This window comes from Macrotis lagotis, chromosome X (assembly GCF_037893015.1).
Source record: "Macrotis lagotis isolate mMagLag1 chromosome X, bilby.v1.9.chrom.fasta, whole genome shotgun sequence".
Lineage (NCBI taxonomy): Eukaryota > Metazoa > Chordata > Mammalia > Peramelemorphia > Peramelidae > Macrotis > Macrotis lagotis.
In genome coordinates this window covers 209,444,571-209,470,879 of record NC_133666.1, presented here as the reverse complement: position 1 = coordinate 209,470,879, position 26,309 = coordinate 209,444,571, and the positions used below count along the sequence as shown (strand labels likewise).

General features: G+C 34.5%; 1 protein-coding gene across 2 annotated transcripts in view; it reads left to right on the top strand.

Moving 5' to 3' along the window:
* CAMK4 (calcium/calmodulin dependent protein kinase IV) overlaps positions 1-16,211 on the top strand; it is a 209,297-nt gene extending 193,086 nt beyond the window's left edge. Inside the window, exon 11 of one of the 2 annotated variants that reach the window (XM_074204472.1) lies at positions 14,659-16,211. In XM_074204472.1, coding sequence (XP_074060573.1) covers positions 14,659-14,961 — 303 coding nt within the window. In that variant the 3' untranslated portion in view covers positions 14,962-16,211. The remainder of the gene's footprint in view (positions 1-14,658) is intronic. The other variant, XM_074204471.1, reaches the window with a different exon arrangement.
* The last annotated feature ends 10,098 nt before the right edge of the window (positions 16,212-26,309 follow it).

Below are 26,309 nucleotides of genomic sequence, written 5' to 3'. Positions count from 1 at the left end.
TAACATAAATGACTTAAAAACATTTTTCTATTGATTTTTCTTTTGGCTTCTTTCAGTCTATATTCTGTAATATCAAAGGTGTACAAACATAACTTATAAAAAAGTTTACCAATTGTGCATAACACATTTCATTTCTATACATATTCCCTTTTGCAAACACATGGTAGATAAAAAGAAAAGTTTCACAAATTGCTTTTCTGGCCCCAAGAGACCTAGGGAATTTTGCTCTCTTGCTGTCTTGATATAATCAGCTCCCCCAGGTAATTACAATCAGAGAATAATAGAAATTCTCTTCTACAGAACACATAACATACCATTACACCAAGATGGTAGCACATCTTTTCTTCTTTATTTTTATCACTAGGAATTATCCCATATTAAATCTTTAACTAACATATGTAATATATCCATAGATGAAGTTGTTATGCAAAGATTTTTCCCTTTGCTCCCTAGAAATTATGCAACACAGAAAATTAAAGATGACACTGAAAGTCCCTTTTTATGACTACAAAATTTTCTTTATACTGCACTTAATAATCTTATGAATTCCAAAAATCATACCCAAAATAACCTTAAATGAGTTTCCTTTCAAAACCTAGAAGTTTACAAGTTCTTCAGTTTCTTAACTCATATATTCTTATTTTCATCAGTGCAATTCTAATCTCTCAATGTTCTAGTTTATAAGAGCTTTTATCCTCACTAGTAAATATTAGAACTTTTTTGGAATATCATAATCCCATAATCAAAATTATGCATTTTTCAAATTAAGAGCTGATTAATTTAGTTATATCTATTTTTGGATTGCCTTACACAGACGATCAGACCATACAGAGTTATCTAATTAAAGAGACAAGTTAAAAAGTTAACATTCACATAGTAATTTCTTTCATGCCAAACATTTCATATAATTGAATTATAAATTTTTGGTCAATTCAATGCCAGAGATTGCAAAAATGGCAGTCCAATGTTAAATTTTCAAATTACTCCGTTCACTTTTAAGAACACATCTTGAGGGGCAGCTAGGTGGCGTAGTGGATAAAACGGCCTTGGAGTCAGGAGTACCTGGGTTCAAATCCGGTGTCAGACACTTAATAATTACCTAGCTGTGTGGCCTTGGGCAAGCCACTTAACCCCGTTTGCCTTACAAAAACTAAAAAAAAAAGAACACATCTTGGGGTGGCTAGGTGGTGCAATGGATAGAGCACCGGCCCTGGAGTCAGGAATACCTAAGTTCAAATTCAGCCTCAGACACTTAATAATCACCTAGCTGTGTGGCCTTGGGCAAGCCATTCAACTCCATTTGCCTTGCAGAAATGAAAGAAAGAAAGAAAGAAAGAAAGAAAGAAAGAAAGAAAGAAAGAAAGAAAGAAAGAAAGAAAGAAAGAAAGAAAGAAAGAAAGAAAGAAAGAAAGAAAGAAAGAAAGAAAAGAAAACATCTCAATTTAATACAAATTCCTTACCTTATGAATTGGTTCATAACTCTCTATATTCTTTTCACTTTTACATTGATTTTAAATCACTTTTTAAAACTTCCAAAATTATTAAAAGTCAAAACAACTTCCATAAATTTTATATATTTCACATATGGTTCAAAAAGCCTAACCTTCTCTATGCCTCTTCATTTTCCTTGCAATCCTTTTAATTCTCTTTCCAAGTCTTTTAAACCCATTACTCAGATGCACAGCTTGAATTTTCCTCTTAAGATACTGTTCAAACCATATTTCAGACTGTATTCAATCCATTGAATATTTTCTTTTTATGATTTTAGGACATATTTTTCTTGAATTAATGAGTATATAAACCATATTATCAATACATGATTCTACTTATCACAGCATAATTCCTTCTTTTAATTTGTCCCAATTAAAATATTCCCCTTAAAAGATTTTAAAAAAATCAACCTAATTCTCTTAAATTTGTTTTTACCTCTTTATCTTATTCAACAACTTAGTAAATATATTCAAATACCTTTATCAATTTTATGGTGAGGAGCAAGGCATTGATTTATATCAAAAATTCCACTATTTGCAGCACATCTTCCCAAAGTCTTAATATTTAACTTTCCTTGAATTTAATCTTTGAAAAATAATCATTCGAAAATCCCAACCTCTTTGGGCAGCAGGACAGTCTCCTGCAAACAAGAATAGGGAGGAAGGGAGCTGTTCATGCTGAAACCTGAAACCTATCTGAACACAGACTTCTATAAGATAAGAGGCAAAGAGGGAGACAGGGAGAAGTGGGAGGGAAGAGATTTCCCTCCATACAGAGGGAACACTCCGAGGGGAGCAGGCAGCTGGAAATAACCAATGAAGACTCAGAATGAGAAAGAGGGGAAGAATAAAATTTCCCAGTGCCCCATCACAGAACTACCAGACCAGAATTTAAAGAAAGTTAGGAAAAGAAAAATAGAAACCTTAACTCCTCCAAAAAATAAAACAACTTTCAGGAAAAACAGTCCAATGGCATCAAGTCATGGGTTTTTTGGAAAAGAAGGAAAAGGACTGGCCAGTCAGGAGAGAGAGACAGAATAAAAAGCACAACAGCTGGAAATAGAGAAAAATTTAATTCTGTCTGTACCACATAAGAATATCAATTTAAACACATCAAGTAGGTTTCCTCTCTTTTAATTTAACGTCCCAATTTTCATATACTCCTGTGTTATAGTCCATTCTATTGCAAGGGAAGGGTAAGATAAATCTTCCCAAAACTAGTATCTCAGAGTTTTGTAGAACAGTTTTCTTAGCAGAGAATAGCATTATATCCAACAAATCCTGTTCATGACTCCAATTTGTCTCATTAAGGTTTCAAGATTTGTTAGGTATAATAAGTATATTCACACTCATGATTATACTACTGTATGAGATTTAATGATGGTATAATTATCTAAGCAAGGACAGTAAAACTGAGTTTTAAAAATAGAGAAGCACAGAAAGTAAAATAATTCCATAGACAATTATCCAAATTGAAGGAATGCTTTAGCAGACAGGCCTTCAATTGTTGGATCATCATAAAGAAATACATATAGTAAAACAATTCAACATGATTACAGTAACAACATACATCACCAAGCCAGGGGAGCACCAATTTCTGGATTTTTCTAGCTGGGGAGTCCTAGTACACAGCTTCCAAGAAGTCCTTAACTGGGAAAGCTCTGGGCAAAAGCATCCTTTTCCACAGATGAGACTCAAAAATCTGCTTTCCCAGTGTAGATTTAAATATAGTTTTTAAACAAAGAAGGCATTAAGCCAACCACTTGTGCAACTGTTACAGGTGGTATTCCTCTTCCTTTAGGGTTGGCCTACTCCTATAGGAAGAGAAACATCTGTGTTTGGCTCCACAATGGATATATATTCCCAAAAGTGATAGCCAAGCAAGGACTGTCCTTGAGAAGTGAGTCAGACCTCTCAGGGAGAAGACATACCTCTATCATGTAAATGAGGACAACACACATTTAAATTCTCATGGACAGGAAAGATCTTTCTATATTTGTGATTAACCTACAGGAACAACTCAAGCCTGCCCAAACTATAGGGAAGTATAGAGTAGAATCTAACCCAGATACAATGCCAACCCAGAAACTGAGGCATTGGATATGAGTATACAAAATATCAAACAGCAAGCAAATCACTAAATATAATGAGTACTTTTGATTGACAAAAACTCAGAGCAAAATTTACAAGTCCAGGTAATGCCTTGTTAGTTGGTTCTTGTCCTTCATTATTGAAGAAGACCAAATTGACATCACTATGTTAGAGACAACAGTGAGTCCGACTGTGGCTGGACTTAGAATGCTTTACCACAGGTCAGATACAAATAATCCACATGAACTCCTGGGGTGATTACTCTAAACTTAGGTATGCCATGTTTCTTTTCTGCCTTCCTCATAGAGTACAGCATCCTCACTGATAAGAACATGCCATGCTGGCAGGTCCTGTGCCAAAGTCTCCCATGCTGCACAATCAGTTCCAAAGTTCTTTTTTATTATTTTTTTAGGCTTTTTCAAGGCAAATGGGGTTAAGTCGCTTGCCCAAGGCCACACAGCTAGGTAATTATTAAATGTCTGAGACCAGATTTGAACCCAGGTACTCCTGACTCCAGGGCTGGTGCTTTATCCACTGCACCACCTAGCCGCCCCAGTTCCAAAGTTCTTAAGAGATACCATAAGCTTCTTCTAAAACCACTTCCCTCACCTCCCCATGAGCACTTGCCCTGTGTGAGTTCTTCATAAAAATAGTCTTTTTTTAGCAAGTGTACATTTGCCATTCCGACAACATGATCAGTCCATCATAGTTGTTCCCTCTCTGTAATAATGCTTCATTGTTTGGCAGTTTAGCTAGAGAGAGGACTTCAGTGTCTGGTACCTTCTCCTGCCAGATGATCTTCAGAAACTTCCTAAGACAATTTAAATGGAAGTGACTTGGTTTCCTGGCATGGCACTAATAGATTATGCAGATTTCATCTGCATACAGAAATGAGGTCAGCACTATGTGGACCTTCAATCTGGTAGTCAGTCTAGTACCTCTTCTCTCTCACACTTTCTTTTGGATCCTCCCAAACACCAAACTAGCTCTGGCAATGCATTTATTAATCTCATTGCCAGTGTGTTCTTCTCTGGAAAGTACGTTGCCAAGATAATTGAACTTATGCATAGTTTTCAAAACTTCTCCATTTGCTATAACTGATAGTTCCTCATATGGATGGTGTGGTGCTAGCTGATGGAGCACCTGTGTTTTCTGGGTGTTATTTGTTAGGTCAAAATTAGCACAAGCAGCAGAGTGTAAATCCTTACTTTATTGCATCTTAGCTTCAGAAGCTACATTGAATGCACAATCACCTGCAAACAGAAACTCATGCACCAACATACTCCCTCCATTTTGGTCTTGGCTTCTAGTCTTTTCAAGTTGAAGAATTTACTGAAAGTGTGGTAGCTGAATCTTGATTCTATGTTTACCCTCAGTGAAGGTATATGATAACATGGTGAAAACATCATCTACCTATTCTACTAGTGATAGACTTTATATCCTTGGGGAAGACATCCTCCCTAACACATTGGTGAGTTTGAGACAATCTTGAATACACTCAATGGTTTAGCCTATGTGCCAAAATGTTGCGCCAAACTGTGGCCACTGTACATGCCACAGCTTCTTGGAGCCACAGGTGAGAATTAGGTGGCTCAGGTGGACATTGAAGGTAAAAAATCATCCATGGAAAGGATTTGACAGCCCTCCCATAGTTTAGAAAAGATGATTAATCTTATCCCTAAAATTATGAGTTAAATAAAAAACAATGTCTTTATGAGATAAAAGAAATATTCAAAGAAAATCAAAAGATTGAAAAGTCAAAAGAAAATATAAAGAATAAACAGTAAAAAATAATTAATGTGGAAAATGTCTGAGGAGAGATAATCTATCAACTATCTGTCTTTACTTGTCAACCCTCTAAAAACAAATATTCTCTCCACAAAATAAAATCTTGGATATCATATTTCAAGAATTAATGAACAAAATTTTTTAGATTTATTCTATTAGAACCATAGTGCAAAATAAAAATAGAAATAATTCACTGGTTACTCCTGAAAGAAAGCCATAAATGAAAAGTTCCAGTAATGTTATAGCCAAATTTGAGAAGTTCCATGTAAGAGGAAAAATACTACAAGCATCCAAAAAGAAAGAATTCAAGTCAGGTCACACATTTTTTTGCAACTATCATAATATAAAAGTGAATATTATATGTCAAAAGACAAAGGATAATAGCTAACAAAAAAAAGAATAATACCTTACAAAATTAAGTATAATCCTATGTGGAAAAAAATAACCTTAAATATAATAGAATTTCAAGCATCCCTAATGAAAAGACTAGATAGAAACAAATATTGATTTAGAAGTTTCTACTCAGTGATAAACTAATGACATTGTAATTGATAAAGTAATTGCATTTAATAAAGGAATAAATGTTTCTTCAGGACACCAATCTCTGCAAGAATCATAGAAGGTATAAAGGCAAATAAATAGTCTGAGGTGGTTTTATTCTTTTCTGATGATCCAAAGAGAAGAAAGAAAAGGGAGAGCCAGGGAGAATATATTAAGGAAGAAAGAAGAAGGAAATTGCATGTGTATACATTAAATAAAGAGAATATAAACATAGAGGAAGAAGTATAGGAAATGATCTTTACAGGAACCTTTTAACTGAATCATGCAGAAATTGGATCACACAACATATAATCACATATGCATGTAGATACATGTACATGCTTACAATAATACATGTGTTTGGTTTAGAAATGCATGAAACTCAATAGGAAAATAGGAAAACACAGATATAGGCAAGAGGGAATTAAGAAGGAGAGGAGAATTCATTATGAGCCAAATAAATTCCACTGTGATGTAAGAACTTAAAGGAGGAGTTTGATTGTTTTGGGGGGGTTTTGGCAAGGTAATGGGGTTAAGTAAACTGCCCGAGGTCACACAGCTAGATAATTATTAATTCTGTGCAGTCCAGTTTGAATTCAGGTCTTCCTGACTCCAGGGCCAGTGTTCAAACCATTGTGCCACCTAGCTGCCCCTGAAGGAGGACTTTTAAATAATGAAAGAAATAAGTAAATTTCTTTTTTTGTGAATGAGGGTAGAGTTGATTGGTTGGTTGGTTGGCTCTTATCCTTCATTATAGAAGAAGACCAAAATGACATCACTATGTTTGAGACAAATTACAGTGTATTTAATTGTAACTGAACAGACCAATATGAGCTAGGAATGCTCTTTGACAGGTTGAGCCCAAATAATCCATGTGAACACTTCAGTGGGTACTCTGAACTTAAAGATGTCACATTTACTTTGAACTGTTTCAATTCTGCCTTCCTCATAGAGTGAAGCACCTTCACTGATGAGGGCATGCTATGTTGGCTGTTCTGTACCAGTGTCTCCCATGTTATACAATCAATTCTAAAGTTCTTCAGTGGGACCCTCAGGGTGTCTCTGTATTGCTTCTTCTGACCCCTTGTGAACACTTGCCCTGTGTGAGTTCTCCACAAAACAGTTTTTTTTTTTTTTGGTAAGTGTACATCTGGCATTCTAACAATGTAAAATGTAACAATGCCAGCTCATCTTTGTAGCATTCTCTATAATAATGTTGGAATACTAGGTAGTTTAGCTTGAGAGAGGACCTCAGTGTCTGGTACCTTCTCCTGCCAGGTGATTTTCAGACTTTTCCCAAGATAATTGAAATGGAAGTGATTCCGTTTTCTGACATGGCACTGGTAGACTGTCCAGGTTTCACAGATATAGCAATGAGGTCAGCCAATGACTCAGTAGACTTTCAGTTTGGTAGTCAATCTTACACCTCTTTCTCCCACACTTTCTTTTGGAGCCTCCCAAATACTGAGCTAGCTCTGGAAATGTAAGTATCAACCTCATTGTCATTGTGTACCTCCTTGGAAAAGACACTGCCAAGATAAGTGTACTTATCCACAGTACTCAAAACTTTTCCATTTTCTGTAATTGTTGGTTCCACATGTGGATGGTGTAGTGCTGGCTGATGGAGAACCTGTGTTTTCTTAATGTTAATTGTTAGATCAAAATTAGCACAAGTAGCAGAGAATCCATCCAAACTTTATTGCGTCTCATCTTCACAAGCTACACTGAGTGCACAATCATCTGCAAACAGAAGGTCATGCACACTCTTCTTATCTTTGTCTTGGCTTGTAGCCTTTGCAAGTGAAGAATTGTTATCAGTGCATCCTTATTGAAGACATTTGATAACATGGCTGAAAACATCATGCTAAAAAGTATGGGAGCAAGGACACATCCTTGTTTTACTCCACTGGTGACTGGGAAATCTCGAGAGCATCACCCACTATCCAGAACCCGGGCATGCATGCCATCTTGAAATTGACATACAATACTGATGAACTTCTCTGGGCAACCAAATTTTGACATAATTTTCCATAAACCCTCATGACTGGTGTTATCAAAGTCCATGGTCAGATTTACAAGTGTTGTATACAGATCTCTATTGTGTGCCTGTCATTTTTCCTGGAGTTGTTGGGCTGTTCTTCTACCTTTTCTGAAGCCACACTGGCTCTCAGGGAGGTAACCAACATCCAGGTGAAGGATCAGCCTATTGAGAATCTTACCAGCAATGACTAAAAGAGAAATACCCCTGGGATTGTCATAGGACAATCACTTTACCTGTATAGAGATGGACAATGGAGGCATCCTTGAATTCTTGGGGGATAATTTCTTCATGCCATATAACTTGGAAAATTTCAGTCAGTAGGGGAAGCTAGGTGGTGTATTGGATAAAGCACCGGCCTTGGAGTCAGGAGTACCTGGGTTCAAATCCAGTCTCAGACACCTAATAATTACCTAGCTGTGTAGCCTTGGGCAAGCCACTTAACCCTGTTTGCCTTGCAAAAACCTAAAAAAAAAAAATTTCAGTCAATTTTTGGATGAGCAATGGACTACCTTGTACATCTCAGCTGGAATAGAATCAGTACCAGGTGTTTACCACTTGAAAGGAGCCTTAATGGCATTCAAATCTCTTCTTCAGTTGGAACTTCAGCTAGAGACTGATTGACTTTAACTTGAGGTAAATGGTCAGTTGCTCCTCCATTGATTGATGATGATCTGTTAGGAACACTATGGAAGTGTTCAGCCCGTCTCTCTAGGATCATGTCCCAATCATTAATCAATGTGGATTCATCAACACTGATTAGTTGAGATACACTATATGTCTTTGGCCTATACATAGGGCATCATAAAATCATGAATACTAGAAGAATTAAATTCAAGAGATTAGAGTGTCTCTTTTAGCATTAGCAGTTTATTTCTAGGGGCGGCTAGGTAGCACAGTGGATAGAGCACCAGCCTTGGAGTCAGGAGTACCTGAGTTCAAATCTGGCCTCAGACTCTTAATAATGACCTAGCCGTGTGGCCTTGGGCAAGCCACTTAACCCCATTGCCTTGCAAAAACTAAAAAAAAAAAACCCAGTTTCTTTCTAATTTGAATGGAAAACTGAGCAAACACACAGTTGGCAACAGAAAAGAAGTGGGTAGCTTTCAGAGATGAGGTGTACATACACACAGCATTTGCTCATCTGGGCCAGAACTAGCAAGCACCAAGACTGGTTTGATGAAAATGATGGGAACATACAGAAGCTGCTAAATGAAAAGGTTTACCAGCAGGATAGTTCATTCATTTCTAAGAAGGCAGCATTTAATTACATTAAAATTCAAGTCCAAGTGGGGCTTAAAGAGATGCAAGACTCTTGACTCAGTAACAAGGCAGATGAAATTCAATTTTTTTTATGAAGGCAGGGTAAACAAAAACCAAAGAGTAGCAGTGCAGAAACAGGCAATCTCAATTAGAGATGATTAGTATTAAGCACAATCCTCTTTCACCATCTTATTCTTCTTTATCATTAAAGGATATGGGGGATAAAGAGAGGAAAAATATAATAGGATAGTATGAAGGAAAAACCACAATTAACAAGCTATGAACAGAGATGTAATTAACTCTCAAATAAAATGAAAGATAATTACAGAATGGAAAAGAAGGAAAATATAACAAATTGCTGTTTATAAGATTAAAAACTTAAAATATAAATATTTACACAAAATTAAAGATGTGGGAGCAGAATGTATTATAGAAGGGTGCATTCAAAGGTCCACAACTCATGATCTCACACAAAAGTAAAATTTAAAAAAAAGATTAAGAAGAGATTGCATTTTACTATAATATCAAGATAATGAATCAATTTCAATAATTAATAGATATAAGTGGAATAGGATAACATCTAAATACTTAAAGACAAAAATTAATTGAATTTCAGAGAGAAATAGGTAAATCTAATGACATGATAAAAAAGTTAAGAACTTGAATAGAATTTGAGAAAGTTAGATATGATTGATGTCTGTAAAATAGTGAATGTAAAATTGGGTTTAAAAATATTTCTTAGTTTTGTATTGCTGTTCTTCGTTACTCAAATTAACCATTATTAGGGCAATAAGAATTTCAAAACCAAATGTAGAAAAGCAGAAATATTTTTTTAAAATTTACTGACACAAGGAAAAAGTTCTGTTCCAAGAGGCTTTAAAAAGAGGATTAAAATTTAATTTGAGACTAAATACTTTAATTCTAAAAAAATTTTGGGTCAAAACAAAACATAAAGGTATTAGAAAATTTTTTCAAAGAAAATGATAATAATTAGATGGCTATCAAGACTTTTAAACAGTCCCTAGGAAGCATTTATATTTCCACTTGACTTTATTAACAAAAAAAAAAGAAAGAAAAGGAACCAATCAATTCAAGATAAGGCAGAAAAACAAATCATTTTAAAAAATCAAATTTGAAATTCTAACTATCAAATAAAGGATTAATGAAAGTAAAGAAATGAACTGATAAAATTAGGAGCTTTATAAAAACTAAAGTTAGGGGCAGCTAGGTTGCTCAATGTATAGAGCACCAGCCCTGGAGTCAGGAGGACTTGAGTTCAAAGCTGGACTCAGACACGTAATAATTGCCTAGCTATGTGACCTTGGGCAAGTCACTTAACCCCATTGCCTTAAATAAATAAAATTTTAAAAAACTAAATTAGTTAGCTAAGGATAATGAAAGTCATATTAATGCTTTCAAAAATGAAAAAAAAATTCCAGCAAACCATTTTGCTTATTAAATGAGAACAAAGCTGGAAAATGAAATAAAATGGAAGTATAAAATACTTTGTAAGTATAAAATACCAGGTTAATAGAATGAGAAATAAACATTTTGATTACTCCAATTCAGAAAAGGAAATTAAATAATCCATTAATTACCTTAGAAAATAGAGGAAACCAGATAGATTTATAAGTTAATTCCTTCAACACTCAAAATAAAGAATAACTTAATCAATAATAGAAAACATAATTGCTCAGGATTAGAATATGCTAATATAATAAAAATGGAAACTAAACAAATTAATATTTTCAATGCTATACCAATTATTATACCAATGGATTGCTTTAAGAGAGTTTTTAAAATATGAAATTCATCTAGACTACTAAATGTCATTATTCTCAATGGAAATAACAAAAGGAATGGGAAGGAAGGCACTGTGGCATACCAGAAACTAATTCCAAACTAATAATAATCAGAACTATATGATACTGAATCAAAATAGCAAAGTTGATCAATACAATGAATTAGTTATGCCACATGTAGACAAAAATGAACATAATAACATAGTATTCAATGAACACATTAGCACTCCCTATTTGCTATAGACTGCTGAGTAAACTGGAAAGCATCCTAGCAGATATTTGGTTTAGAATATCTCACTAAGATGTATGATTTAAGTCAACTTATAAACAGAGGAGAAAAAAAAGAAAATATTTTTTGCAACTATGTATAGGGATAGAGATCATAATCTAACCTGGAAATAAAACATTACAGAAATTGAAATGGACAATTTTGATTACAAAAAATTGAAAAGAGTAAGTTGTGAATGAAAAGAAAAAGTTGAACAGAGTAGCTGTGAATGACTTAGCTATTCTCAGAAATACATTGATCCAAGATTTATGAAGGACTCATGATGAAAAATGCTATCCATACACAGTGAAAGAACTGATGATATCTAAATACAGATTGAAGCATACTTTTTTAAATGTTCTTCATTTTTCTTTAGGATTTTATTTTTGTTCTATATTTTCTTTCACAATATGAATATTATGGAATAGTTTTGCATGACCTCACATGTATAATCTATATTATTTGTCTTTGCAATGGGGGAAGTGGAGGGAGAAAGGGAGATAATCTGGAACTCAAAGTGTTAAAAATAGATGTTAAAAACTGCTTTTACATGTAATTGAGGAAAAGCCAGCTAGATGGTGCACTGGATAGAGCACTGGACCTGGATTCAGGAGGACCTGAGTTCAAATGTGACCTCAGACACTTAATAATTACCTAGCTGTGTGACTTTGGGCAAGTCACTTAACCCCATTGCCTTGTTAAAAAGAAAACAAAAAACTCCCCCAAAATACATGTAATTGGGCGAAAATAAAATACAAATAATATAAAAAATAAAAAGCATATACAAACCCATTTCAATTAAAATTAGAAAGAAAATAGATAAGTGAAAAATCTTTGCCCTATATTTCTTCTGAGGTACAGAAGAAATTAATTCAACTTTACAAAAACACCAAACCCTCCCAATGATGATTGTGATGTTTGTCCTTCATTCTTGAAGAAGACAATGACATCAGGGGAGGTGATACCATGACAAGCATATGAACTTGATTTTAGTGAGAGGATGCTGTGCTAAGTCACTAGCTTCTGAATGTGAGGCAATCAGAGTTAAGTGACTTGTCCAAGTTCACATGGCTAGGAAGTGTCAAGTGTTTGAGGCAGGATTCTAACTCCCAACTTCCTGACTCCAAGGTCAGTATTCTATCCACTGTACCTCTTAACTGCTCCTTTTTTGACCACAAAGGTCATCTAAATAGATAAATCATCAAAATACAGTTCTCAAAGGAAGGATTCCAAATTATCAACTGCTCTGTTTTTTTAAAAGGTTCTAAAACAGTAATAATTAGAGAATTGTAAATTTAAGTGACTCTGAAGTTCTATCTCATGTTCATCAGACCAGCAAAGATGATTTGAAAGGGGGAAAATTATATTTATTAGAAAGAAGGAAAAATAGTGCATGGTTTATCAAGCCTTGAACTACTATAACCATTCTGGAAGGTAACTTGGGATTATGCTCCAAAAGCCAACATACTTTGTATACTCTGCCTCAGAGAAACCATTCTAAAGAACTCAAGCAGATCAAAGAAAAAGGAAAATATATAATTTTTCCTATAGAAAGCTAAGGGGGTGCCCATAAATTGAATAGCCGTACCAAATTAAAGTATGTGAACATAACAGATTTACAAAGAATGAAATGATAAAATGGACAATTTCAGAGGAAACCTAGAAAAGCATAAAAATTGATGCCGAGTGAACCTGGAGGTTTAACAAAAATTCAAACTGCCACCTATAGAGCAGGAAAGTCAGCCCAGCTGATAATACAAAGGGGTACTCACAGAATGAGACAGGTGGCACCTTGTGCCAGGAAAATCACACAGCTTGGGGTGGCTAGGTAGCATAGTGGATAAAGCACCAGCCTTGGAGTCAGGAGTACCTGGGTTCAAATCCAGTCTCAGACACTTAATAATTACCTAGCTGTGTAGCCTTGGGCAAGCCATTTTACCCCATTTGCCTTGCAAAAAAAACTAAAAAAAAAAAGAAGTCACACAGCTAATACTTATATTGCTACTAGTACCTATCACTTTAAATACCACCTGTCCTTCATACCCTGATAAAGAAAAAAGCAGAAACTTGAAGCCATGAACTTTGGGAATGGTATTAGTGCCCTTTAGATTTGAAAGTCCTGTTTCTATCATGAGACCATGTATCACTATGGAGCTATATTTCTTGATACCCCCAACACTAACTTTTGACCAGATGTTGCTGATGAGAATGTAAGTCCAAAATCCCTGGGAATGTTGGAAATTCTTGAATCTAACCTTGCCCTTTCTTCTAGCCTAGCCCCACTCAGTCAATGCTCAAAGAAGTGACCCTGATGGAGATGTAGACTAGCAACTTATTCCTACAGCTACAGAAGACTCAGAAAAGAAAATTCTTACCAGTAAAGTCTTTAGTACTATGAAGAGAATCATGATTTTATCAGTAAATTACATTAAATAACATTAAAGATGACACATTACCATCTGTTTTGCTACTGAACCCTAAACTCCATGGAATTTTTCTGTCTCCTCCATTACAATGTGAGTTCTCTGAAAGCAGAAACTATGCACTTAGTAAGTTCCTTTGCACTCGTTCATTCAAAAACAGTAGCATTGTAAAGAAAAACAACTGTGAATGACTTAAGAGACTCATAGTTCAGAATTCAATATATATTTTTGACATAGGGTTGGCATTTATTTTGCTTGACTGTGCATATTTGTTACTAAGGTTTTGCTTGTTTTTTTCAATGGGAATAGGGAGAGGAATTGGGAGGACAGGGTCTTGGGACAGACAGCATTGTCAATAAGAAAAAGAAGAAAAGAAGAGTCATGGAAAGATTTTCTCCAAAAAAAATGCACAAAAAAGACCAGTAAGAAAGTCAGAGGGAAATACAGAAATGAAAATTACATCCTGAATTCATTATATACTGAAAAGGAAAAGCAAGTTGTTAGAGTTTTGTGGTTTTGTATTAAATCTCTTTATACTATTCTGGTTTATATAGAGAAATGTTCATTTTACTTGTTTGTTATGTGCAAAATAAAACTCCAACAATTTTTTTAAAGGCAGTCTGTTGTTTCCTAGTCATTTGAGGAAGCTTTGACAATTCACTTGACCTCTCTAAGCCACTGGTTCCTCACCTTTTAAAAAGAGATGTCAAAATTTAACTACTCAGAGAGTGGTTGTGGAGATAACTTTTTAAGATAATGTAAATATGTTATTATTCTTAAGTACTTAATTTTCAAAATGATATTTTAAAAGTCTTTTGAGTTCAGGTCTGGCATACTTCTTGAAAGAATGAATGAATATTCACCCATAATATCAGGTCTCTAACAACATCAGGACTGCTCTTTACTGATCCATTTTCAAAGGAACCTAAACCTCTTGCTTTTCTCTTTCCATTAGGCTGCAGTGAAAGCAGTGGTGGCCTCTTCCCGCCTGGGGAGTGCCAGCGGTCACTTTCAGGATAATGGTAAAACCAAGCTTTCTCCATCTCATGGTGGAAAAAAGGAGGAGAAAGAAAATTCATCTCAAGAGAAAGCTCTAATGAATACAGGAAGCTCAGAGGAAGTCATTGCAGCAATAGAACCCCAAGATGTAATAGATTTAAGATTCCGTGAGATTACAACAGAATCTGGCACAGAAGCTGGAGGAGGAGAAATCCTAGAAGTCAGTGCACCAGAAGGGGAAGGACTGCAAGAATCCTAAATCCCCCCCCCCCTTTCCATAGAGGGCTGAAGCTAGTCACTTTCATGCATGGGCTAATTTGTCCTTCAGCCAGGAAGATGTGTGTGACCCTCACTTTAGTGGATCTGTTTTTGAGGTGCAAAATAATGTGTAATAATGCATCAGCTGGTGACCCTAACTCCAATGCATGTGACTACTTATGAATAGTAGTGTCCTCTATTGGCATGTAATGGATTACATGTAATGTTACCTAATAGCATCAAGTGAAATTTGATAGTGAGCAATCACAGCATAACACTTAAACTTCATGTACATTTTCAGAGGGCAAAAGTTAATGTTAAAGGTGAATCATGATTATGTTTTCAGTTTGTAAAACTTAGCCTTCTAAGTGAAATAGATCTGATTTCTTCAAAATGGTAGTTATTTCTATTGACATAATGATCATCTGCTATATGTTGTTATCATAAAACTATTTAAATGTTTTTTTATTCCTATGTAAAAACTGTTTACAAGAAGATAGCAAATAGATGTACAGTATATGCAAAAACATTCCATAAATTCTGGTAAGAAATTGAAGCATTACTTTCAAGGGCCATGAAGCTATATGCCCCTCCAATTTATGTTGCGAATGCCTTACTATATCTTGAACTGTATATATACTATATTACCAATAACCAAAAAACTCTTTCATAGAATTCTGCCATTCCATTATTCTGGGAAATTTTATGGGTTGGTCCCTATTCCCATCTGAACCCTCACTTTCTCTTTCATAGCAATTCTTTTGAAGAAAAACTCTTTAGAGGGTGATGAGAATTGGACCTGTATAGTTAAAAGTAGCAGGATCCTTGTCACTTTTTCAAGATATAATTATACTTGTCCAGTAGTTTATAAAACTATGTAGTATAAAACTATAGTTTTATAGTGTAAAACTATAAAACTAATTTTTATGAATAAAATCTGTACTTACCAAGTTTTCAATACTTTGAAAAATCTTCCAAGGCTGAATCTTATGAAAGTAGTTTTCCAAAATAACTTATCAACTTTACTTTAGCTTAGGAACCTTTTTTTGCCATTAAAAGTCATTTTGTTAAACAAATATAATGTTTATGAACTATAGTATCTTCAACAAAGATACTTTGTGTGTTTTTATGCTCCAAATAATAGTTCCTGAATTTCACAACAAAGTATTTTTAAAGTGTCTATGTTAGGGAAATGTAACAATAATGTATTATTTTACTTCTTTATTGAAACATTGATCTTAAATTTGAGAACTGAGATGCTAGTTTCCTTTTATTTTGATTGTTTTTATTTGAAAATAAACTTTTTTGGGTTTAATAGTACATTTTTTCTTTTTAACATAGTCCCCATAGAAATCAGACTAATAAACATATGTATAATTTTTAAGTTCAAATTAAATTTTATATCAAGTCAAATGCATATATATATATTTATAAGTTTATTATAATCTTTTTCTGTAAAACCAAAAAATCAATTGACTATAATTATAATTGACTGCAACAAAAATCAACTGATTACAGAACTGTATTGAGAAATTTGAGTTTACAAATAATGTTTTAAATTTGTTACTCCGGCTTACTGCATTACTACAATTCACTAGTGGCTTTGAGCCTTCCTATTAACAACGTATATTTCTATGAAGTAAATCCCCTACATAAAAAGAAGAATTTTATGGCAGTGAGAATGTGTATTTGTAAAAAAAAAAAAAATATTAATATTAGGAGGCAGCTAGGTGGTGTGGTGGATAGAGCACCAGCCCTGGAATCAGTAGTACCTGAGTTCAGATTTAGCCTCAGACATTTAATACTTGCTTAGCTATGATCTGGGCAATTCATTTAACCCCATTGCCTTGCCAAAAATCCCCCCCCAAATAATAATAATATTGAAAGTGTCCCTTGCTAAATCATACTTCACCTCAAATGGCTACATACCTTTCTTATCTTTAGCAGTTGAGTCTAACTACAACTTTAAAATTCTTGTTGTATGATCAATTTTCTGATGTACATAATTTTCTTTTGGCCCCTTCCTCTGAAACATACACTGGAAAATAAAAGTACTTCACTTTCTGAAGGTCACTAAAGTTTTACTGAAGATACATTTCCAAAGTTCTTCTTTCTTCCTTCTTCCCCCCTGAAGAGAAAAAATAGGTAAACATGGAGAAAGAGACATATATCCTACAGGTTCTATTTACTGCTCCTTGATTTAATGTGACTTGACTGGGAGATCTTTGCACAATGTGGCAGCAAGGATTTACAAATGGTACTTTTTAATATATTCCATTCCACCTCCTCTACCCATAACTATTTTCTAATTTGGGTGATTAAAGTAGTCATCATCACTGAGCAATAAGAAAAACATTTATTTTAGAAAGTCTAGTAGCACGTGGAAAATGACTTCCTAATGGTCTGCTCTGAGTAAAATTATCTAAAAGAAATGTCATATCTATCCTGCATTTCAAAAAAGCAATGATAACTTAGGACATCAAACTATAAGTCAATAAATTAGCTTACTGGAATCATCATCATTCATTACCTTAATCATTGTTAGTACATCATTCCAAGATAGCCATGCCCAAATACATGTTGCCCCTTTACTCCCTTTTTCATCCTAGACTTAAACATACTGAACTTTATTATAATTGACCTGTGATATCCACCTTATCCATAGTTTAGCAACTTAGTTTAATAACTAAAAGATTGAACAAAAACTACAAGACAAGAATTATACCTATTGGACTCAGCCCTAGTGATTGTTTTTAAATTTTATATATACATATATGTATATATATATCCTTAAACATACATATATATGATTGTTCTTAATCATATACTCTATGGAAACTAGTTTATCAATTATGGTTTTTAATTTAGCTTCTTCCCTGTTTAAAATACTTTCTCAAAGTAGTAACTAAATTTTTAAGCAGCTAATAACAATCAATTCAGGAGAAAAATGTATAAATTCATTCAAAATGGTTGGTAATGACACTATATAAATGCAAGCTTGTTTAGAAGGAATTTTTAACTCATGACAATGAATGTAAGCACTAAAGTGTCTTTAAGCCACTTAAGTTTACAGTATTTTATTATTTCAAATCATAATTTACTAGATATCTATATTTCTTCCCAAAGTGTCCCTTAACCAAATAATACTTGAATATTTGGTTGGAAGTCTTAATTTAGTTTAAAACTGTGCAGTTTTATTCCTTATTGACAACTACTACACATGCTGAAGAATTAAAATTATTTAATTTGGTAAAGTTCAAATATTCATTAAGTTATTCATTCTTAATAAAGCAGGAGCTAGTCTTTTGGTTTGTTAAGAATTTGAAGATTTTGGGTGGCTAGGTGGCACAGTGGATAGAGCACTGGCCCTGGAGTCAGGAGTACCTGAGTTCAAATCCAGCCTCAGTCACTTAATAATTACCTAACTGTGTGGCCTTGGGCAAGCCACTTAACCCCATTTGCCTTGCAAAAAAAAAAAAAAAAAAGAATTTTAAGATGTCATCATCCCAAACCATGCCCAAATACATGTTGCCTCTTTACTCCCAGAAGTTAATGCTGCTATAGGATGTAGATTCCAAATTACATTTGTGGTACAAAAGATTTATAATTAATCAATTCATAAAGATTTATTAAGTGCCTACCCTATTCCAAGTATTAGGGAGTTAAAAAAAAACAAATAATTCCTCTACTCAAGGAACTATCTTAAGAGTGAGAGAACTTGCAAATTAAGTATATATAAAGCAAGTTATATGCAGAATAAATAGGTAATAATTAACAGAAAGAAATCACTAGAATTAAGAGTTGGAGAAGGCTTCCAGGGAAAAGGTGGATTTTTTATTTGGGACTTAAAAAATGCCAGAAAAGGAGGGAAAGTTTTCCAGACAAGAGGGTAGGCTAGAGAAAATACTTAAAGCTGAGCAATTGTCTTGTTCATGGAAAAGTCAGGAGGCCAGCATTACTGGATCAAAGAATACCTTTTAGGGAGGGAGGTGTAAGAAGACTGGTAATGGAGGAGGGGGAATAAATCAATTAGCCCACTATTTCCTTTGCTGCTTATTACCTATATAACATTGGGCAAGTCATTTAACCTCTATGCCCTTCAGTTTTATTTTATATATAATACAAAAGGATTGTATTACATGGCTTCTGATGTCCCTTCTATCCCTGTCTATATAAATCTATGATTCTATTCATAAAATAATAATCAAAGATCTCACCAATGTTAAGTAATAGTATTATAGGGTATTCTAGTAGGTAGAAATGCATGTATATTGCTAAGTTTCTGCAACTGTGGATATATGTATGCCAATATACATGTGTTTATGCATATGTTTATATATGCATACATGTGTATCTGTGAGGATGATGATGGGTGGGGTTGTATGTCATTTCTCTGGTTCCCACCCTTATGTAAATTGGCTCAATCCTTCTTTAGTTACTTCTTGGGTGCAGCTAGGTGACACAAGGAATAGAGTACTTAACCGGAGTCAGAAAGACTCATTCTTTTGAGTTCAAATCTTGCCCCAGACACCTGCTAGCTACATGACCCTGACTGATCACTTAACCCTATTTGTTTCAGTTTCCTCATCTGAAAAATTAACCAGAGAAGAAAATTGCAAACCACTCCAGAATCTTTGTCAGAAAATCCCAAATGGGATCACAAAGAGTTGGATATGGCTGAAAGAACTGCACAAAAACATGCAGACAACTCCTAAATCTATGCTTTCACATTTTATCTTTCTCCTGAATTCTAGATCATCAATCTCCTTCTGGACATCCCTTACATGTCTTCTCCCTCTATATCTTCTCCTCTTCCAAACTTCTCTTTTTTGCAGAGGCTACTTTCTGATTTGGGATCTCATCATTAACTCTTCCTCTCTTTATTCCCCATATCTAGTCAAGTCCTGCTGATTAGCCTCTAAAATCTCACAAATTCATTCCCCTTTCTCAACTCACATGATGTCTGGTTTAGACCCTCACCTTATCTTACCTAAGAGACTATAATAGACTGAGCTTTCATTTTGTCACCCTAAGTCATCTTCCACATATCTGCCAAAATGATATTCTTAAGGGACAGATCTGACCATCCCATGTGCTGCTCTAGTGATTAGGACAGAACAATCTATTATGTTTAAAAGAGAAATATAGCCTGGCACAAAATGACATCCACCTTCCTTTCTAACCTTAAATCATATTTCTTTTTGTCATGTATACTACATTCCAACCAAAATGTCCTACTACCTGTTCTCCATACTAGACAAACCATTTCCTACTTCCTGTTTTAAATGTATTTCCTCCTCATCTCAACTTGTTATAATTCTTCTGGTGCCATTTCTGAAGTCTTTCAAGGTTTCCAGCAGTTACCAAAAACTTACAGTCTAAAAGCATGGTCTTTAACAACTCAGATAATATCCATGCCATGATAAGATGTAGTTCAAGAACTTTCAGGGTGGTTAACTTGGTTTACATTGATAATTCATTATCCTTTAATTACAAATTAATTTAAGCATCACTCTTTTCCATGGCTGACACTGTTCTTTCCTGGGGAAATCATCTCCAATTCTTTCCTGCTTTCGTGTTCTGCTTGCTTCTCCTTATGAAGTAAGAACAAATACCAGTATTCTCTGCGGGATACTATGTTTATGTAGCTGGAGCTCCCTTACATATTACAATGAAAGTATGTAGCATCACAGACTTAATACAGGAAGTCAAGGATTATAATTGCTTGGGATCTGAGAGACTGTTATGATTGAGCATATTCAAAAAGGGCCTGAAGAGTGGTGACAAAACTATCACATGTTTCAAAGACTTTCAGGAAATTTAAGGTTAAAGACTGAACCCCGGGCGGCTAGGTGGCGTAGTGGATAAAGCACCAGCCCTGGAGTCAGGAGTACCTGAGTTCAAATCCGGTCTCAGACACTTAATAATTACCTAGCTGTGTGGCCTTGGGCAAGCCACTTAACCCCGTTTGCCTTGCAAAAACCTAAAAAAAAAAAAAAAGACTGAACCCTAGAAATGCCTTTAGGATACCTAAAGAAAAATAACATAATCACTGTTAATATTCTATTAATATGATGAATCAACAGTACAAACTGACAGAAGACATACAACTGTAACAAGTCTAGTTTTTATTATTTCTTTGAAAGATTATTTCAAGCTATTTAAGAACTATAGACTTTATATGAAAATATTGGAAGGTTTTCTCATAACAAAATGTGGTCATCAGTTCCCATTGATCAAAACAATCTTCCAAGTTAGTAGATATCATATATATATATATATACACATACATATACATATATATAATTATAAAACATAACTTATAAAGTAATATGCAAAATCATTTTACATTTTAATAGATTCACTTAAGACGAACATAACTTGAAAATTGTTAGCTTATAGCTAGTGTCCAGCAGTAGGCAAGTACAATCAATAGATTCTTTAATTATCATTTACTTAATTCCTACCTTCACCTGAATCATTCCAGTTTAAATTAAATCTTGTGCTTAATTGATTAAGGATACCTACTATGAAAATTAAGAACACAACTGTAGAAATTCAAGCCTATTCTTATTCAATGATAGGTAGATGGCATTAATTCAGTGACAATTTTTTTTTCATTAAGCATTATTGTGTGTAGAGTACTCTGCCAGATCTCTGGGGAAATTTAGAAAATTTAGTTAAGTTGAGTTATGACAATGCCCTTGCCTTCTTAGAGCTTCCAGCCTAGTAGAGTGATTTATCACATACATAAATAATTATCGTACAAAATAATAGCATCTTATTTAGAAGCTAAATTTTAGCAATATTAGAATCAAGAAAAGTTTAACTTTATATAACAATTATCCCTAGCTTAATCTTTAGTTGTCACACATAAAAAACTTATGAAAATTGCATATTTCTATATTTTCTAAGTTAATTTTCAACTGATTAAATTTGATTCCAAAGGACAAGAAAATCAATCATGTTATGTTGACCCTTGGACTTTTTGGTGGCCCCAAGGCATACATTCTGTGCTTACTTTTTCTTTCTGTTATTCCAAGTTTCTGATCCTCTATCTTCTGCTGTTTCTCTCATGATACAGACTTTCAAAGAACATTAATTTCAATACAGTTAAATGTGGAATGACGTAGGGTCTGACAAAGAACAATTAGATGTTTTGGTTTCTGTTTGCACCTCAAAGAAAATTTGGCATGACTGCATTCCTTAGAACATATGAATGAAGTAGAAGACCATCTTGTAAATTGATGTTTTCCTTTCTCCCAAAGAACAGAGAATTATAATTCTAGCCAAAAAGGTTCTATTTCATGTAGCTTTTCTTTATTGATATATATATACCTTACAGATCATTTTGCCTGCTCTTATGGTTCATCTTTTACTTTTACATTTCAACATGGCAATCTTTTCTAGTCTATAATTCCTACAGAATTTAGGTTGGAAAGCCAAACCCACTAAAAGCTCAAAGCTCCTTACCTAATTGTTTTTTTTTATAAATATAGTCTTGCATCTGTAGCAGGATATACGGATCATTACTTATTTTAGAACTGCTTGTTAAGCAATGCTCATACTTTGTTATCAAGAATATGTAGAGTTTTGCACTATTGTCTACTTATTTTTGAGCACTTCTGTTCCCTTGTGACTCCTTAGCAAGTTAAGAAATGGAATAGTCTCCAGTCTCTAAATCCTCTTTCATACTCTATTATAATTGTTGCCATCAGATGAAGTACATAATATACTCATTTCATCATGACATTAGTTATATCTGACTCAGGAATAAAAGGAAATGCAAACATTTTTCATAAAAGAGAGCACTCATTCAATTTCTATTTTCTCATCCAAAAGTTTTTTTTGTTTGCTTTTTACAAGGCAATGGGGTTAAGTGACTTGCCCAAGGTCACACAGCTAGGCAATTATTAAGTGTCTGAGATCAGATTTCAACTCAGGTCCTCCTGACTTCAGGGCCTATGCTCTATCTACTATGCCACCTAGCTGCTCCTAAAAGTTCTCATTTTTAAGGAGAAAAGATAAAATAACATTTCTTTTATTTTTGTTATTAATTTGAAAATTCAAACTCATTTCCTTGATTGGTTTATGATGCTACCATTACTGAACAAAAGTGTGCATATTAACAGGATTCATCAAAGTATAGAAGAAATTGGTACTTAAGGAATTATGTTGTTTTTCAGTCATTTTTAATTTCTGTCCCTATTTGTGACCCCATTTGGAGTTTCTTGACGGAGATACTGAAATGGTTTGTCATTTCCTTTTCCAACTCATTTTACAAATGAAAAGCTAAAGCAAACAGGGCTAAGTGACTTGTCCAGGTCACACAGCTAGAGTCTGAGGTCAGACTTCTTGATTCCTGGCCCTATATTCTAATCATTGGATTACCTAATTGCCCCTAAAAATGGTTTATCTCAAAATATTAGCGTCTTTGAGATCCTTAAGATTTTCTTGCATTTGAAGAACTCTGATTTTTCAAGTCTACAAAGGACTTAAAACTGATACTAGATAGGTTATCTCATTTTATATTGCATTTCCAAAAATCAATAGTTCTAATAAGATTAAGATTTGTTGCACATGATAATAATATACACTGAACATGAAACTTCACTCACACATAAATAAATCTTTCGCTCAACTTTTGTGGGTAGACTTTACTACAGAATTGGGGGAAAGGGAGAGGAATTTAGGGGAAAGTAGTTCTAGGCATCATACAAACAAGATGCCCAATTATGAGAAATGAATTGTTTCCCCTCATATTAGTAATTTTGTGAAAGAAAACAGAAAGAATTCACAAACTTCATTTTGTTTGAGTCCTGAAGAGTGATCCATCATTCTCCCCAAATGAGAATACATTTTTCTCCTTTTCTTTCTGACAGAAGAGCCCATTAAAGGCTATGCACACAGAGGGTGTGTTCAAAATAGGAATATATTCTGGAGGTACAATAAGGAGGGTGTCTTTAACTAATAGTCTGCTCCACCTGTCCTCTTCTATTTGAAAACAGCCTTTTATTATGGAGGATAGAATAAGGTTGGCAAAGGAGCTGGGGTATGGCCAGAATTAGACACAAAAAAAAATTCATAATCAACTAGATGGACAGACTGATGTTTTCTGATAAATTAAATGAATCAATCAGGTAATCCCATGATCAGTTCTATTAATGATAAATTAGGGAGAATATGGGGTGGAGGGGAGGTCAGGAATGGAGTTTGAAACCCAAATAAAAGTCAATATTGATTAAATATCTCTGCCAAAGATCAAGTAGGAACAGAATGGAGGAGAGAAGTACATTTAGAACCAAAACTCTCAAGAGGGAGCTATAGGATTGGGTTGTCATGCCTTAAATATCCCTTTTTCCTGCTTCCTGAAAAGGCTTGAAGACCAGAGAGGCAAGGCATAAAGAGTCATAGGAGATGATGATGTTGTTATGGATTTGGATAGGTCAGAGAGCTGTCAAAGGAATTGAAAGATCTAGGGGAGGTCAGTGCATTGGAATGCATATGCAGATGGGAGTAAAGGGGTGGTAGGGAATAGTGTCATGGATTAGGAGGATTGAGAGTCAGTCTCTCAATGATTGCATTAATATCACCACCTCAAGACCTGCCTAGCCTCTGAATTGATGAAGCCCATGACATTTGAGTTGCTACAGCTGAAATCAAATCTGGTATTTACATATGGGAGTTTCTACTTCCAGTCAAAAGCTAAGTCTGTTGTTGATAATGCTGCTACTGCTACTGCTACTGGCTGATGATACCCCCATTGAAAAAACACCAACTGGCATGAATGGGTAAGTGATGGAGGCTCTGGTTCACTGCTGCCTTCTGCAGAGGGAGGTGGGATCCAAAGATCCCTGGGGTCTCTACAGCAACTGCAGCCCCTACTGGATCAGTAATTTTACATAAAAGTGAAGATATTTCTTAAATACAACTTACTTTTCTTTTTCATATTATATTATGTACAATTTGTAGTTTTCCAAAGCTATCCTGCTTATTTTATTCTTTCTGCCCTTCCTTCTACTCTCTTCAATTGGCACTAAAGAAAAAAAGTTTGTTTTTGATTTGTTTTGCTTCTGGTTACACCAGATTGACTTCCTATATGATGATTCATGGTAACAAAGTTCTGAGGGAACATGTATCACCACCCCCATATTAGAATAGAGTTTATTGGGGTGACTAGGTGGCGCAGTGGATAGAGCACCAGCCCTGGAGTCAAGAGTACCTAAGTTCAGATCTGGCCTCAGACACTTAATAATTACCTAGCTGTATGGCCTTGGGCAAGCCACTTAACCCCATTGACTTGCAAAAAATAAAAATAAAATTATTAGTTTATCCCTTTACTTCTTGTAACTACTTATTCATGTTTACTTTTGTATTTTTCTTTTTTTTTAGGCAAGGCAATAGGATTAAGTGACTTATCCAGGGTCACATAGTTAAGTAATTATTAAGTGTCTGAGGTTGAATTTGAACTTAGGTCCTCTTGACTTCAGGGTCAGTGCTCTAACCACTTCACCACCTAGTTGCCCCCCTTTTTGTATTTTTCTTAACTCTTTTTTTCCAACCTGCCTTTTATTTTATCTGTAAGCTCTGGATAATAATGTTTCAGAGCTTTTCATTTTGTAGTCTATTTCAGGATTTGATCAGTGAATTCTTTTTATTTCCACTTTGCCCTCTTGTTTAAGAGATCTAGACCATCTTCTTTTTTTATGAATTCTTGAAATATGATGATTAAGCTCTTTATTTTGGTCAACTAGTACAATGATTCTTACATTATTTCTCCTCAATTTGTTTTCCAGTTATCTTTCCTTACAATGCTTTAATCCCATTCTGTTACATCTCCTTCAGTAGATTGCTCCCCTAATCACCCCCCCTTTATTCTCAACTCTTTATTCATCTTCAGTCTCCATCTACTGACTCATCCCTTCCTACCAACAAACATATCCATTTTTCCACCATTCTGGGAAAATCCTCACCATCCCTGTTTGCTATCAATCTCTATCTCTTGTTCTCTGTGTAGCAAAACTCCTTGAAAAGGCCAGCTATATGGGGCCAGATTTGGGCTCAGGTGCTCCTGGCTCCAGGGCTGGTGCTCCATCCACTGTGCCACCTGGCCATACCTACAATTATTACTATAATTTTTTTAATTTTAATTTTTTTCTCTCCCCTTTACTTTATCGCTTAAGCGAGTCTATATTTTTTGGGGGGAGAGGTATATTGTTTACTATTAAACAAGAATATTTTATTAATGTATAAAAAATTATTTGCACAAAATGAGAATAAATATTAAATAAAATGTAAAAAACAAAAACAAAACAAAAAAAGAGAAAAGGCCAGCTATGAGCCCCTGAG